Below are 15,660 nucleotides of genomic sequence, written 5' to 3'. Positions count from 1 at the left end.
ATACAATCCTACACCAGAAAGTCCTGGAGGACCGAACGGCCAAAGAAGCCATCCCTCCGGACTTGACTGTCCAGGCAGTAGTGCCTCGCAAAGGTGTGCAGCGAGGCCCACGTAGCCGCCTGGCAAATGTCCTGCAAAGGGACTCCCCGGCCCAGGGCAGTAGTAGCCGCCGTGGCCCGAGTGGAATGGGCCCTCAGCCCAACAGGAGGCTCCTTCCGAGCCAAAGAGTAGCACGCTTTGATGCACAGAACGACCCACCGAGAGATGGTCCGTTTATGTACCGCCCGTCCCTTCTTCGCACCCACGTAGCCAACAAACAGTTGGTCATCCACCCGGAACTGGCGTGTGCGATCCATGTAAAATGAAAGCGCACGTTTTGGGTCCAGACGATGGAGCCGCTCTTCATCCTTTGAAGGATGCGGAGGCGGGAAGAAGGAGGGTAAGGTGATGGACTGCCCGATGTGAAAAGCAGAGACTACTTTGGGCAGGAAAGAGGGTCTAGTTCTCAGAACCACCTTGTCTGGATGAATGGACATGAAAGGAGGTTTGACAGAAAGAGCCTGGAGCTCACTCACTCTCCTGGCAGAGGTGATGGCAACCAGGAAGGCCGTCTTTAAAGTCAGGAGACGGAGAGGACAGGAATGAAGTGGCTCGAAGGGAGCACACATCAAGAAGGTCAGAACCAGGTTCAAGTCCCACTGAGGCATCACAAATGGGACAGGTGGATACATGTGTGTGATGCCCTTCAAGAATCTTGTTACAATAGGGGACTTGAACAAAGAAGGTTGATCAGGCAGCCTCAGAAAGGCCGAAAGGGCAGAAAGGTAGCCCTTGATAGTGCCCAGAGTAGAGCCCTGCTGGGCAAGAGAAAGAAGAAAGAGGAGAACCTCAGAAAGGGGTGCAGAGAGTGGGTCCACAGCCTTTGCTGTGCACCATGCCGCAACTCTGTTCCACCTGCAGGCGTATACCGACTTTGTGGAGGGACGCCTGGCTGCCAGAATGACATTACAAACTTCGGGAGGCAAGTCAAATGGCCTCAACTGTCGCCGCTCAATCTCCAAGCTTGTAGGTGGAGGCTGGACAGGTTCGGGTGGAGAACCAACCCCTGCTGCTGCGACAGAAGGTCCTCCCGAAGAGGCAGACGAATCGGGGGATCGACTGACATGCTGAGTAGCTCGGGATACCAGTATCTTCGTGCCCAGTCCGGAGCCACAAGGATAACCTGGGTCCGGTCGCGCCTGATCTTCTTCAGCACTCTGGGCAGAAGTGGTATAGGCGGAAAGGCGTACAATAGACCGCAACTCCACTCGCGACGAAAAGCGTCTCCGAGCGAGTGCCGCCTTGGAAATTCCAAAGCGCAGAACTGATGACATAGATCTAACCAAGGCTCTCCCCACTGCTGAAAGAGACCTTGCGCCACGTCCGAGTTCAGACGCCATTCGTGATCCATCATGCACCGACGGCTGAGTTAGTCCGCCCTGGCATTCAGAGAACCTGCCAGGTGTTAAACCACCAGGGTCACGCCCTGATGTTCCAGCCACTGCCAGAGGCATAGAGCCTCCTGGAATAGGGTCCACGACCCCACCCTGCCCTGTTTGTTGCAGTACCACATGGCGGTGGTGTTGTCCGTGAACACCTGCACTACACTCCCCCGGACAGAGGGGAGGAATTCAGTGCTAGTCGGATCGCCCGCAGCTCCAGAAGGTTGATATGGAGCCGGGACTCCGCCGGAGACCAGAGGCGTCTGATCTCTGCCTCTCCCATGTGGCCTACCAGGCCCTGGAGGGACGCATCTGTCACAACCACGTGCTCCGGTGGGGTAGGGAGAGGGATCTGCCACTGACCCAATCGCGGTCCGTGAGCCACCACTGCAACTGTTTTGCAGTGCCCAACAGATCAAGACATGATTGGAGAAGTTGCCCTGATGCTGGGCCCACTGAAACTTCAGGTCCCACTGCAGAGCCCGCATCCGCCACCGGGCATGATGCACCAGAAGGATGCAGGAAGCCATCCGCCACAGGGTCAACCTGACCGAGACTCGGGATAAAGGCTGAAAGATCGGAATCAGAGCCTGAATATCCCGAACCCGCTGTTCGGGAGGATAAACCCGAAACTGCGCCGAGTCTAGAACCGCTCCGAAGAAGAGGAGCTTCTGAGAGGGACACAGGTGCGACTTCGGCACGTTGATGGAGAACCCCAGCAAGTGCAGGAGGTCGGCCGTAGTCTGGAGGTGGCTGACGACTGTCTGGGGCGAGCCCGCCTTCAACAACCAGTCGTCGAGGTAGGGGAAGACTGACACCCCTAACCTGCGCAGATGAGCTGCGACCACCGCCATCACTTTCGTGAATACCCGTGGGGCGCTGGTAAGGCCGAAGGGGAGCACGGTAAACTGAAAGTGCTCGTGGCCTACCGTGAACCGCAGGTAACGCCGGTGGGCCGGCAGGACGGGGATGTGAAAATAAGCGTCCTGCAAGTCCAACGCTACCATCCAGTCTCCGGGGTCCAGGGCAGCTAAGACCTGAGCCAAAGTCAGCATCTTGAACTTCTCCTTCCGGAGGAAGCCTTTGACGTTCTGTAGGTCTAAGATAGGGTGTAGGCCCCCTTTGCCCTTCTTGGGTACCAGAAAGTAGTGGGAGTAACAACTGTCATGTAGCTCCTGGATATCTTTATACCGTGTTAAGTTAGCATAGGCTCATTAGAGGTTTAAACACCATTTTTACTTTTGCAACTTCTGCACACGACACTTAATTGTTGATTTAGCTTTCAACCTAGAAGTTCATTGTGGTTTACATGAGAATAATATGTTATTGCTCTGCTATCTGCTTTGCTTAATAAACTATGTCTGTACAGAGAGTGCTGAAGCTTTGAGAACAACACGATACAGAATTGTTATGAGGTCTGATCTCCACGACTTCATAGTCATAACATAAGTGCAGCCTCTGCCAACTGTGGGCTTGAGGCGGGTTTTATATTGCTTTACAAGACACACAACACACACTTGATGCGGTTCGCATGCAGAGAGAGCTGGTGTATGCTGATGTGATTCCTTCATGCTAGGACACTAAGGTATGGGCCCGCCCTAATCCAACCCAAAGAGACCTTCTTAGCAAATAATATAATATGTGTGTTAGGGAGGGTGAGATATAAGTGTTGTTAACTCTGATTCATTTACAGCATGTTAACATGCTGTCACCATTCGCTTTTTATGGATTAGTAACTATGCTGGTAATTTTGCTACTGATAATATGTTTGCTTGTATTATCTAAGATACTGCGCCTGAGAAGACTGCATTAGTAAATAAACATTTCAAATGCACTTGTGTTCTTCTTTACTCCATGTTCTGGTTTGTAATGATAGTAACAAAAGAGTGTTCATGAGTTCCACGTATCCTGAGGTACTGTAAGTTCATGTTCTGGTTTGTCTAAACATTGGGAGTTCGTTATGACCAATGAGACACTGTAGCTAGCTCGGTAAGGGGTTATTTGGGTACTAAGGTGAGTTTTGGGACACCCTAATTCGCCGAGGTTCCAATCCTCTGTGCACAGTTCTGTGTGAGAATCAGAAACCCTGCGACATGGCGCCCAACGTTTTCGGTGGTCTTATATCATGACACTCGAGTAGTATATCGTTCGAACCTTAACCCCTTCACATCCGTTTCCGGAAAACGGGGTGTCGGTGAAACCTACCTATTTATAGAAATAGGTCTTTTTCAAGCTTGATTCTTTCTAAAATGGTTTCTTTGAATTACTACCCAGTTGTGCTACTAAGTATTCTTTGTTTTTCAGTATTTCCGGTGAAATCATGGCGGCAGTGGCCATTGCGCAACATAGTCGAATTGCGGTGCGCAACCACTTGCAGACTTATCTTGTCCCCTTGGAGGGCATGGCTGTGATTTTTGTGGTGTGTGCAGACCCGGCGTACCCATTTGAACTGTTTTACTCTTGGGTTACGTTTCCGGAAGTGGATGCGAATTCTCAAGTGTTCCTCCACTACACACCCTCCGCTGTACCGGCTGAATATACACCGTACAGGGCACTGGAAATACCTATTGATCATTGGCAGCATCGAGTTTGGTTTGATGGCGCCCTCCCCCACTCTTTGTCCGCTGCGAGGTTAGGTCCACTCTCAATTCCAGGTGCAAACTGGCCTGTGTTGGGTGGTTTTACCCCGCACCCGAATGACGGAGCTTGTACCCTTGCAGAAATTCGAAGGCTACATGTAGTTTCCAGTTCCGTGATTCGAGCATTAGTGCAATACATCGGTCGACATCTCCCTGGTGGTCCCCAGGGGGGTGCGGCCGTTCCAACGGATCGAGGCGGTTTACGTCTTAATCCGGTGATGGTAAATTCGGTTTTTGGTGCACGTCCGGTTGATAACGATGACTTCCCTTTCTGGCTAGCTGAGAAGTTTGACCAACTGGAGGCGGTGTTTCTGAATTCTACTCCTGCTGATAAGCATAGAATGTTGACGATAACTTTGCCGAAGGATTTAACTCCTGAGCTTGTTGACTGTGAAAGCTGGGGGAAAACATTTGCGGCCGTTTATACGAGGTGCTTTGGCACCCCGTCTATGAATGCACTGCCTGAGATCGTTAAACGTGTTCAGGATGATCACGGACCGGAGGCAGTGGTTGAATTGGGTATGCGCCTGTGTGGTTCTTTTGAGATTGTAAGCGATCTCATACTCTCCAATGTTAAAGGAGATGCGGTGAACTTTCAGGTGTCGAATGCTTTGGCTGCTCTGCCCGATGCCGATAAACCCCGACAGTTGGCAAAGATAGTTGTGGCCGCCTATAAGACAATTGGCCGCACAAGTAGAGGTCTGAAATATTTTTCAGTAAAGGAGAAAAAACAACCACAGGGACAATCTGCTGTGTCAGATGTCCAGCCTACGTCCAAAAAGCAGAATTGGCCTAAAAAACAGACACAGGGGAAGCAAAGTAAGCAGACTCAGGATTCTTTTCCTGCAAAACAAGCTCCTGCGCCGGCAGAAAAAGTTTATGATTTGCGCGATCGCGCGATGATTAAATCACCTGATCGATTTCAGGGTTCTGATCAACGCTCTCCTCGTTCCTTTCAGGACACATCGGCCCCGAAAACCGGTGGAGGAGGAGGCGGACGGGGACATGGTGGCCAGCAAGGACGTGGCCAACCCCGCCAGACTGACGGCGCGGTGAAGCAGGAGGATTCCACGCCACAGCGACCGCAGTTTGCGAAAAAGAAAGTCGCAGCCTTAACAGCGCATAGATATGCCACAGATAGTGAGAACGCGGCTTCGGAATCTGACGTGGGCTCTGACCTTGCTGGACAGCGCGGCGGAGATTACCATAGTCAGAGAGGCGCTCCGTCCACTACTGAGGGTGACAGCGACTGATGTATACGTTGTAATAGAAACAGCAGATACGAGACTAGCTCCCCCTGAAAGACTTAATGAAATTGTCCTGTTAATTGAAGGTGACATACAGCGTACCATCAAAGGGGTGTTTTGGGAGAATCTTTCTTCTACTTATGATATTTTGCTTTCGGAGGCTGACTGGCCCCCACCTTTTGTGCTCGCGGCGCCGCGAGGGGAGGAGGTAATCCTCCCCAGTTTCGCGAACACTGTCTCGATAGAGCATGCGCAGCATTTTGCAGAAGAGTGGGCTCGGGCTCTCGCACCGGCTCTGTACCGTAACCAATGTGGTTGGGATAAATTGTCGCCTTGCCACGAAATTCCGTTGCGGTCTCAGCCGCAGCCTCAACCTCAATATCCCATTCGGCGTGAAGCAAAGGCTTCCGTCGCGGAAATCCTTGAACAATTGGAATATCAAGGAGTCATTGAAACGTGTGTGTCACCAATGAATGATCCCCTTTTTACTGTGACCAAGCCTGACGGATCATATCGTTTGGTATTGGATTACCGGCATTTAAACTCGCATTGCCGTAACTGTGCAGTACAGAATACTCACGGCTCTGCCCTAGTGGATAGTCTAGTGCGTAAGCGTTTCAAAACAACGCTTGACATATCCAACGGTTTCTATGCCCATAGATTGGATAGCTTCAGCTCCCAATGGACAAGTTTTACAAGCGCTGGAGTGCAAAAATCCTTCCGGCGTCTTCCGATGGGCTACAAGAATAGTCCTGGTGTTTTCACCTCCTGAATAGTCACTCTATTAGAGAGAATCGACCCAGATGCTTGTTCGTATGTGGATGACATTTACCTCACAGACGACGAAATTTGGATGCATCTGTGTCGAGAGAATTCAATTATTTGTAACTTTGCAGATATGGGTTACAAGTTTAATTTTGCAAAATCGCACATTGCAGAACACACAGTGTTGTTCCTCGGCTATGAGCTGAACAACGAAGGTAGAGGTTTGGCTCCTCACTTCTTAGAGAAATGCGCACAGTTGCGCGCTCCTACAACACTGAAAAAATTACAGTCTTTACTGGGCTTTTTAAATTTCGGAAGAACATACATTCCGGAATATGCCCAGCGTATCAAGCCATTGTATGCATTGATACAACCTACTTTCTCAAAATCATGCTGGCTGCCTGAGCACTCGGCCGTCTTGCAATCTTTGCAGGCTGATCTGCTCGCGTCTAAATACTTACTGACTCGTGATAACCACACCAACCTGGTGATAAGAATAATTCCTGGGACGGTGGGTTTCACGTACCTCACTTTTAATGAAGGAGACACAGTACCTATTGCTTACAAGTCACACTTGTACACTTCGGCTGAATTGCGGTTTCCCACTGTGGAAAAGGTTTTAACAGCTGTACAGATGGCGATTCTTAAGGAACGAGCTCTGTCACAGGGGAAACGCATGTTAGTGGTAACACCCTGTCCTCATTTGGAGGCAGTCACGAAAGCCAGTGTACCGAATTCTAAAGCTTTGCACCCCCGGTGGATTCAATGGGCTGCGTCCTTGACGTTCACGGATGTCACGTTTATTTTTGACGCCTCATTACGGTCGCAAGAGTACTTGCAGTATGAGTTCGTTCATCCTGCTCCTCTAGCTATGCGGCCTTTGGAGGACTTCCATTGCATTATTTACACTGATGGGTCGGCGCAGGTTGCGCATGGCTCTAAACATGCCTACGTTTCCGCATGCGCTATTGTGGTCGGTGCTATGTTGAACGATGAGTTCATTTCCAGGGAAGTGCACACGCTGCCCCTAGGCGATTGCACTGCACAATTGGCAGAGCTTCGTGCTCTTTTGCTAGCGTTGGAGTACGCAGATCCAAGTGTTACTACTCTAATTGTAAGTGATTCTTACTACTGTGTCCAGTCTTACAATGAAAACTTGTTCTTTTGGATTCAGAATGATTTTCGTGATTCCAAGGGTAGCACAATAAAACATAAGATGATCTGGGTTCGAGTGGCGGAACTTAAGGAGAAGTTACCACTCGTTTATGTAATTCATACTCTTGGCCATCAGCGCGTGGGAGTTCACGCTGTCGGTAACTCGCTTGCAGATGAAGCAGCGAAATCATCAGTATCTACATACTTAGTTACAGCAGTTACTAGATCCAAAACCAAGATTGATAGCGACATCTTGGCAGCAGTTGCTGCCTCTGAAAAGGGAGGTAAACATCCTTCGGGATTCCCTTCTAAGTACAAATACCACTTAAGTCCCGAAAAGGTTCCTTTTGTGACAATTCCTGATGTTGGGGAACGGCTGATTCCCAACTCGGATCGCAGGGCAGAATTGATTACAGCGGCGCATGAAGGTGTGGCGTCTGCGCATGCGGGCGTCTCGGCCACTGTAACTCAATTACAACAACGTTTCTGGTGGCGGGGACTGTACAAACAGACGCGTGATTATGTCCTTCTTTGTGACATTTGCCAGCAGATTAAACCTTCGACTGCTGCGCGTCCGCCACAGACACAGTTGTACATTTCTAATAAACCACTTGGTTGTGTTTATTTGGATCACTGCGGTCCTTTTTCATCTGATACTGCTTATAAGTACATCTTAGTAGCAGTTGACTCATGCACATGCTTTGTGTTGGTATGGCCCCATCGCAGCGCTGATTCACGGACTGTCATTAGAGATTTGCGTGTCTTTATAGGGATTTTTGCCTGTGGTACCTTCCATTCGGATCAGGGTCCAGCTTTCGCCTCTAAGGCGTATAAGGATGCCATGACTTCGTTGGGGGTCCAAGTCAAGTTTTCGTCTCCCTACACAGTTCTGTGTGAGAATCAGAAACCCTGCGACACAACCACACCCTACTTCTGGCCCAGGAACGCGCTCGATGGCCCCCTTTGCCAAGAGGGCCGTGACTTCCTCTTGCAGAAGTTGCAAGTGATCCCCCGACACGCGGTGGAATTGCAGGGGCATGGCAGGAGGGGTCGCCTCGAAGGAGAGGGAGTAGCCCCTTCGGACGATTTGCAGCACCCACCTGTCCGACGTAACAGTGCGCCAGTGGAAGAGGTGATGGCGAACCCCGCCCCCCACTGGCGTCACATGCGCCTGAAAACACGGACTAGGAAGGTTTTGAGGCAGGTGCTGCGGAGGGAGGTGTGGACTGGCCTCGCCGTTGTCCCCGACCGCCGCCACGGCGGTTTCCACGGCCGCCACCGCGCTGTTGAACATTCTGCGGTGCGTGGCTGGCTGCACGTGTGGGGGCGCCCCTTCCGTGGCCCCGAAAGGAGCGAAAGGCACGCAATTGCTGGCGTGTGGCCGAGAGGCCCAAGGACTTGGCCGTAGCCCTTGAGTCCTTAAAACGCTCAAGCGCATGGTCTGCCTTGTCGCCAAAGAGGCTACGGCCATCGAACGGCATGTCCAGAAGAGTGGCCTGGACATCGGCCGAAAAGTTGGCGGACGTCAGCCAGGCGTGGCGTCGAACCGCCACCGTCGTTGCCATCGCCCTGCCCAGTGAGTCCGTGGTATCCAGCCCACACCGGATGGAATATCGTGCTGCATCTCGGCCCTCCACAAGGGCTTGGCCGAGTTTAGCCCGGACCTCCTCCGGACATTGTGGCAGCACTTCCGCGACCGTGTCCCACAGGGTGTGGGTGTAGCAGCCCAAGAGACATGCGGTATTGACGGACCGCAGTCCCAAACTCAGGGACGAGAACACTTTCTTCCCGAATTATTCATATCTCTTGGATTCCCGATCGGGCGAAGCCGTCGGGAAGCGGTCTGGGAAGTGGAGGCCTGGATGACCAGGCTCTCGGGGGTGGGATGGGTGGACAAAAAGCAAGGGTCGCCCGGGGACGGGCGGTAGCGTCTGGCCACGTTCCTATCCACAGGTGGACCTGTGGCGGGCTTGGACCAAGTGCCCACAAGAACGTCACACAAGGCCTCATTAAACGGCAGCAGAGGCTCATTGGAGCTTGCTTGCGGTTTAAGGACCTCAGTGAGGAGGTTAGTCCTCACGGCCGCGACGGGGAGCTCAATGTTTAAGGCCTTGGCCGCCCTCGTCAACACTACACTGTAAGCAGCCCCCTCCTCCGTAGCCACGGTGGGAGGGGAGACAAATCCAGTGTCTGGCGAAGTGTCAATACCACTGGCCTCCTCAAGCTCATATGTCCAGTCCTGTGGAGACTGGCAGTCTCGTGCCAGAGGGTCAAGAGACCCCTCCCAATCACCTTCGTCACCCATCTCCTGCAAAGCAGGGTCATCAGACGGGCCGTCTCATGGAAATAGAAATCTCCAAAGGCCGTCGGAAGCGGCGCCGCTCCGGCGCCAGATCCGGACCGAAGGGAAGTTTGGGGACGGCGTCCACAGTGGCGCCGGGGGCGACACCCGTGAGGCCGGCACCGTTGAGGTCGACCGGCGACAACCCGGATCCGGAAGCGGATCCAGTGAGGGCCTGCGGCGCCGGGACCGAAGTCGCCGCTGGCGAAGCACCCGACGGCGTCGGAGCCGAAGCACCCGACCCGCTAGGCCCTCCAGCCGGGGTCGTTGGGCCCAGAGGCGCCACGGGACCCGGCTGCGTAGGGAGGGACCTCATGGCCATGAGGTACTGCTTGACCTCCGCTGGCGTCGCGTCATGCTCAGGGACCCGAAGGTGTGGGGCAGGCGGCGACGCCTGCGACTCCGTAGGAGCCGCGTGGGTGGTGTCACCCGAACCCCCGGCCGCATCGTGCGAGCGTCAGGGTGGGTCGGAGGAACGATGACGTCTCTCCGACCTCTCGTGCCTCTTACCTGAGGACTTGGATCCCGACGACCGATGTCCACTCCAGGAGCTGCGAGGACTCTGACCTCGCGACCGGTCCCTCGACCTCTTGTGGGACCGGGACCTGGAGCGGCGCGGGGCCGACTGCCGGAGCTCGAGTCGCTTGCGGGACCGCTCCCGCCTAGCTTTAGACGTCAGGGCCCGGCAGTCGGAGCAGGTGCGGTCGTCGTGGTCGAGGTCTAAGCACTTCAGGCACCGGCGATGGAGTCGGTAACCGACATCAGTCGGTCGCACTTGGAACAGGGTTTGAACCCGGGCATCCCTACCGGCACCATCGGAGTCGGAGACTTGAGAAGAGAAATGATCAAAAAGTTTAGTCAAAAAATTACTAAGGGGTAGAGCTTCTCCGGATCTGCGCTAGCTGGCGCGGAAAAAAGAAGAACTGACATCAGCGTGCATGGGCGGCGTCTAAGTACTCCGACGACGTCATTCCGGTGCTAACGACGCCGACAACGGACGACGCCTGCTGGCGCGCAGGGGTATTGCTACGCAAAAATTTCCGGATCCAGTCTGACGCCTGGGGATATTCTAAGGTAAGGAATCTATCACTAACATGTCTCTTTCAGATGCTAATGTTATATATATCATTTATCACTAACTTACGGTCAGAACACCCTTGATAGACTTTTAACCTTTATAACTCATTAAGTGTGTTTTGGGTTTAATTGTCTTTAACATGCACCACTTGCCACATGCTGTTCCCTGAACCTCATAGGGGCTACACCTCACATCAAATTCATAAAAATATTTATATTTACATTAATATTTACAGCAATTCCTCGTGAAAAATTCAGAAGAACCCTGTAAAAATGTCTCAAAATTCCATTCAGTTTTCAATGAGCACACTTTAAATGGATCATCTGTCTCACATACACAACTTCCAAATGTTTCTCAGGAAAGACTAATACTATAGTAAAAAGAACAATAGTAGTTGCATATAATGTCATTTTTGTATTTTACAACCTCAAATTATTGAAGCCTTTTTTTTTTAAAAATGTGTAGGCCAATAAGGATCCAACCCCCTTTTCACCCACACCGGAGGCCTGAACCTCTGCTATATGTAGCTATCAGTGGGAGTCATGCTTCACGAAACAAATACTCCTGGCTACCGCCCTGTGTTTGTGGGATGTGAAATGTAGACTGACGCACGCGCCCCTTTTCGCACAATTGAGTGGCAGGATGGTGTGAACTCAGTTTCACCTCCTTGCACGTATGGTGTATTTTCGACTTAGTGGAAGACTCTGAGTTGGAACTGGTGTTCACAAAGGGATGACTCCTTGAACAGGATCACAACTTAGAGCGGAATCTATTTTTCAAATGCAGTCAATTCTTATTTTCAGCGACTGATACTTTCACCTCCATTTTTCGAGCTGCCTTTAGGTGCATGAGGGAGCACTTACCCTACAACTCTGAGTTGATATCGAAGGCCAAGCATCCCAGGAATATGTCATGTGTGTCCGTCACAGACATCTGGTTCCTGTAGCAAGGGCACTGCTTAAATGCCATCGTTTTTGGGGGAGGCGTTGTGCCTGGCACACTGTCTGTAATGTTTGGAAAGTAATTCTAAAACTCACAAAGTTATGAGCAGAGCTCCTGATAAGGGGAGGAAAGAAAGGTAATGAGTGTACGGGTGGCGCTTACATGCAGCCCTGCTCAATCACTTCTAGGATGACATGTTACCATGGAGCACATGGTGCCACCTAATGCCAGTCTGGCGCATGGGATATTTGAAGGTGAAGAATCTGCTGTTAGATGTATCCAATAGAAACGAAGCTACCCGTCAACAAGGGTTGGAAAGTGACCACATATTCAGGAATGTTCCCTTACTGGCCCTTAAAGATACAACGGTCCATCCCTTCATTTTGTGCTTTATAGTGTCCTACTCAGGCAGTATGGATTCACTTTTTATGTCACAAGAAGTTGATAGAGGAAAGTTACTCAAGCAATGACATTAGTAATTCTCTTTATCGATCCACAATGACTGCACTATAGTCTCACTGAATCTCTGTCCAATGCTAAGAGGTCAACACTGCGATCTTCCAGTTAGGACACACTGGACGTTCTGGGATAACAGTCAGTTGCAAAGGACTGCCCTGCAGGGATTTAAAGCACCTGATTTTCAATCTGTAAAAGAGGACATTCCAAGAAACAATTATAATTTTGTGGTCTCTCATTTTATGTTATTGGCATCAGTGTATTGCACAATCTGCCATTTAGCACATTCAGTAGGTTGGTAGCCCCTTTCCAGCGGAAAGAAATACCGTCAATAATGTGACTAAGAGGTGCACATGTCACCTGTAATGAGTTTTGTGTCATAATCATTGGTCAATTCAATCAAGCTTTATTAGATTAAAAGAATAATCATAACAGTGCATTAAAAAAACAAAAATCGAACAGTAAGGAGCAAAAAGCTCATGTTACTAGTAGATAAAAGAAAAACTACAAATTATAAAATAAATTTTACAGTGCAAGTTGTTACATGAGAATAGTCTTTCAACAATTAAAAACAGACTTTAAAAACAATGTGACAGATAAGGTTCTAGGCTCTTGCCCCCAAAGATTGCAAAACTAGAAAAGCAGGGCGACATTGTTTCAGGCCTAATGTTCTAAGCACTGGAAGTATCCACCTTTTCCTCAGGAATGTATAAAATTTGCAAAAAAATAAAACATGCATGGTAGATTGTGCAGACAGGTCATCACATGGACAATTAGACAACTGCCTGGACCAGTCATTAATTATTGGAAAGCTAAATAACCTATGAACAATGCACATCCTAAAACAAGGGTTACATAAGTTAGATACGGCTGCATCTTAAAAATAGTCAGAATGTTTTGGTGTGCCAAGACTGAGGTTTTTTTAATCTCTGTGTTTATTCTTTTATTTCCGAGGTAATGCAAGCAGCTGAGTTAAAAAACTTTCCTATTTAACTTAGTCAGAGAGATGGGGTTATCATAGTATTCTGGATGGCCCAATTTACAGAGAAATTCCTTAATATACTTAAGCCATCCTATGTGTGAAGCTCCATCTAGCGCACAGCAGTCACTGATCACTTGGTGATTTAGACTGGTCTGCTCTGTGGTCCAGATATGATGCCAGAGGAGGATTGGTTGGATGCAGATGACATCCTCTATGTGCGATAAACCCAATTCCGAATGACAATTAAACACTAGCTGGAATAGCAAGCAAATGTGTAAGGAATCTGTTTTCGGCATTATGCAAAGATGTCCGTCTGCGTATCCCCAGGCACCCACTCCATATGTCGCTATTGAGACACATTTCGCTTTGTAGATGTGGAGCAGTTCTGTGGGGGGAGGAGAGGAGGGAGAGGGGGTGTCTGCCTAATTTTCTGCCAAAATTGGTCAGGACTGCCAATGCCTCTGAGAACAACTATCTCCTTAGATTTACAGCCTGTGACCATGAGCCAGTACGGTCAAAAAGAAATCCCAGATATGAAAAAGTATTAGCGCAGGTTAGGCGATTCTTCTCTAGGAAAAAAGGGAGACACTTATTGGTCCCCTGGCCGCATTTTAATATAAAAGTTTTGGATACGTTAACTGTGAGACCCAAATTGGACATAAAATTTACAAAACTGGATAAAACCCTCTGGAGACTATTTGGGGTGCGGGCCATAAGCACCGCGTTGTCAGCATACATAAGCACAGGGTCAATTTTAGGGGAACCAGAGGGTCGTGCCAAATCGCTTAAGCGCAGTCAGAAAAAGTTTCAATGAGATGTATATATGTGAAAGGTAGCTGATGGTAGCAAATATAGTGCGTACCGTAGTAGACAGTTAATAGCACATGTAGTTTGTATAGTGTCTTCGTGGGCAGTACTGCTGTGAGCATGGTGATACTCAGCAATATGACAACCGTGCTGTGAGGCCAGCGTGAACAGATGGACGTAGCTCATGACACATGATTAGAAATACTTCTTGTCTAAGCACCACAGCATTCAACCAGAGGTTTAATCTTTGATAAAAGCTTAGAGAACACAGAAAAACAAATAGATATATGGCACAGTTTTACTGTACATGTTCTTATCATGATGCCATTTCACAAGAACCATTATTATACGAGTATAGAAGAATACAAGCAATTACCTTTTCTCCAAATATCCTTTGGCAAATTCCATTCTTTGCTAGCTTCTCTTTGACCTGACGTGTTAACTCTATTGTGTCCACTTCCTGATACATGTAGACCTCGTACTGTTCCGGAGTCAATGGGGGTACAACAGGTTTGGTTGTTTTAGACAAAGGCAAAATGGGGGAGGATGGAAGTGGGCTATTTTGCGGAGTTTCGCTACGACTTGCCCCAGTCATGCTCAACTCAGAATTTTGAGAGTATGGAGATTCAGCTTTTGGCCATTCTTTCCAATAGTCAGAAGATGTGGTCCCTTGCTGCTGGCAGTGATCTACCCTGTTGTGACTTGTGAGCTTTTCTTTTATGCTGTTTACTTCCTCTGTCTTAATATCTTCCAAAGGAGCGGTGCTTCTTCGATCATGCTGAACAGTACTCCACCAATTGTCCTTCCATATACCTCCTCGGCCCAATTCACTTTTAACATGTCTTATGTTGTGGGGGGATTCCGCCATCCCATGCATTTCCAAAGCAGGGTTGTCACGATGTTCTCTTTTGATCCCTGTGTAGTTCTGCAGTGAAGAGATATTGGATGCCAGTACACTTGAATGCTTTTTCAATGACAACACCAATGGGGCATAACTGGACCCAGAACATACTGCAGAGGTGGAGATTAGCTTGGGAGATAGAATGGAAATATCTGCAGGAGACAGAGATTCTGATTTCAGGACAGGTTCAAAGGCAGCCTGTTGAGCCTCCATCTCGCGTCTTGCTTGCTTCAGGATTGATCGAATAGCATCATCGGAGTTACCACTGTTACAAGCAGAATGTGGCTGAGCCGGCTCAGCTGTGAAAAATCAAAGGCAGATGTTTCATAATGTAGAACTGCAATATCTAAATTAAGATTTAATGATGCATCAGGAAACAAAGTAAATTACGAGAAAATCTGGTATTAACCAACCACTACAATAATTTAGTAACAAATATAACAAATACCAGACAAAGTACACTGCAAACATCGAAAAGCATCCTTACTTATAACAAAGAGGTGACAACTTTTATTAACAAATACAAAAAAACATTTTTGTGAACCAGATCTGGGAAACACATCAACCCCAACAAATTTGATGGCACGTTACAGGATAGTTAGGAATTATGCAGAGAGGAGAATGAATAGAATAGTAGAGTGGGCTCTAGAGGGTACATGGAGAGCGCACTTAGCCCTGGTTTGAATACAAGTAACTATCCCCCCTCGTAATACCAGTCCCTATGGCAGAGTTCCTCTGTGCCCCTTCGGTGAAGCCCACAAAAGGTTGTGTAGACATTCTAAAAGGCTTAGTCCTAGCAATGTAGTATATCAGCACTAACGAACAAGTTATTTACCTTCGGTAACGATATATCTGTAAGAAACAGT

General features: G+C 49.2%; 1 protein-coding gene across 4 annotated transcripts in view; it reads right to left on the bottom strand.

The window, feature by feature from the left end:
- CUX1 (cut like homeobox 1) overlaps positions 1-15,660 on the bottom strand; it is a 1,380,044-nt gene that overhangs the window by 532,591 nt on the left and 831,793 nt on the right. For 3 of the 4 annotated variants that reach the window (XM_078679377.1, XM_078679375.1, XM_078679376.1), the window contains one exon: positions 14,270-15,093. The exons of the other annotated variant lie outside the window; for it this stretch is intronic. In XM_078679377.1, the coding sequence (XP_078535503.1) occupies positions 14,270-15,093 (824 nt within the window). The remainder of the gene's footprint in view (positions 1-14,269; positions 15,094-15,660) is intronic. 4 annotated transcript variants of the gene reach the window in all.

The sequence above is a fragment of the Lissotriton helveticus genome, chromosome 3_1 (assembly GCF_964261635.1).
Source record: "Lissotriton helveticus chromosome 3_1, aLisHel1.1, whole genome shotgun sequence".
Classification (NCBI taxonomy): Eukaryota; Metazoa; Chordata; class Amphibia; order Caudata; family Salamandridae; genus Lissotriton; species Lissotriton helveticus.
This window is presented reverse-complemented; position numbering and strand designations above follow the sequence as displayed.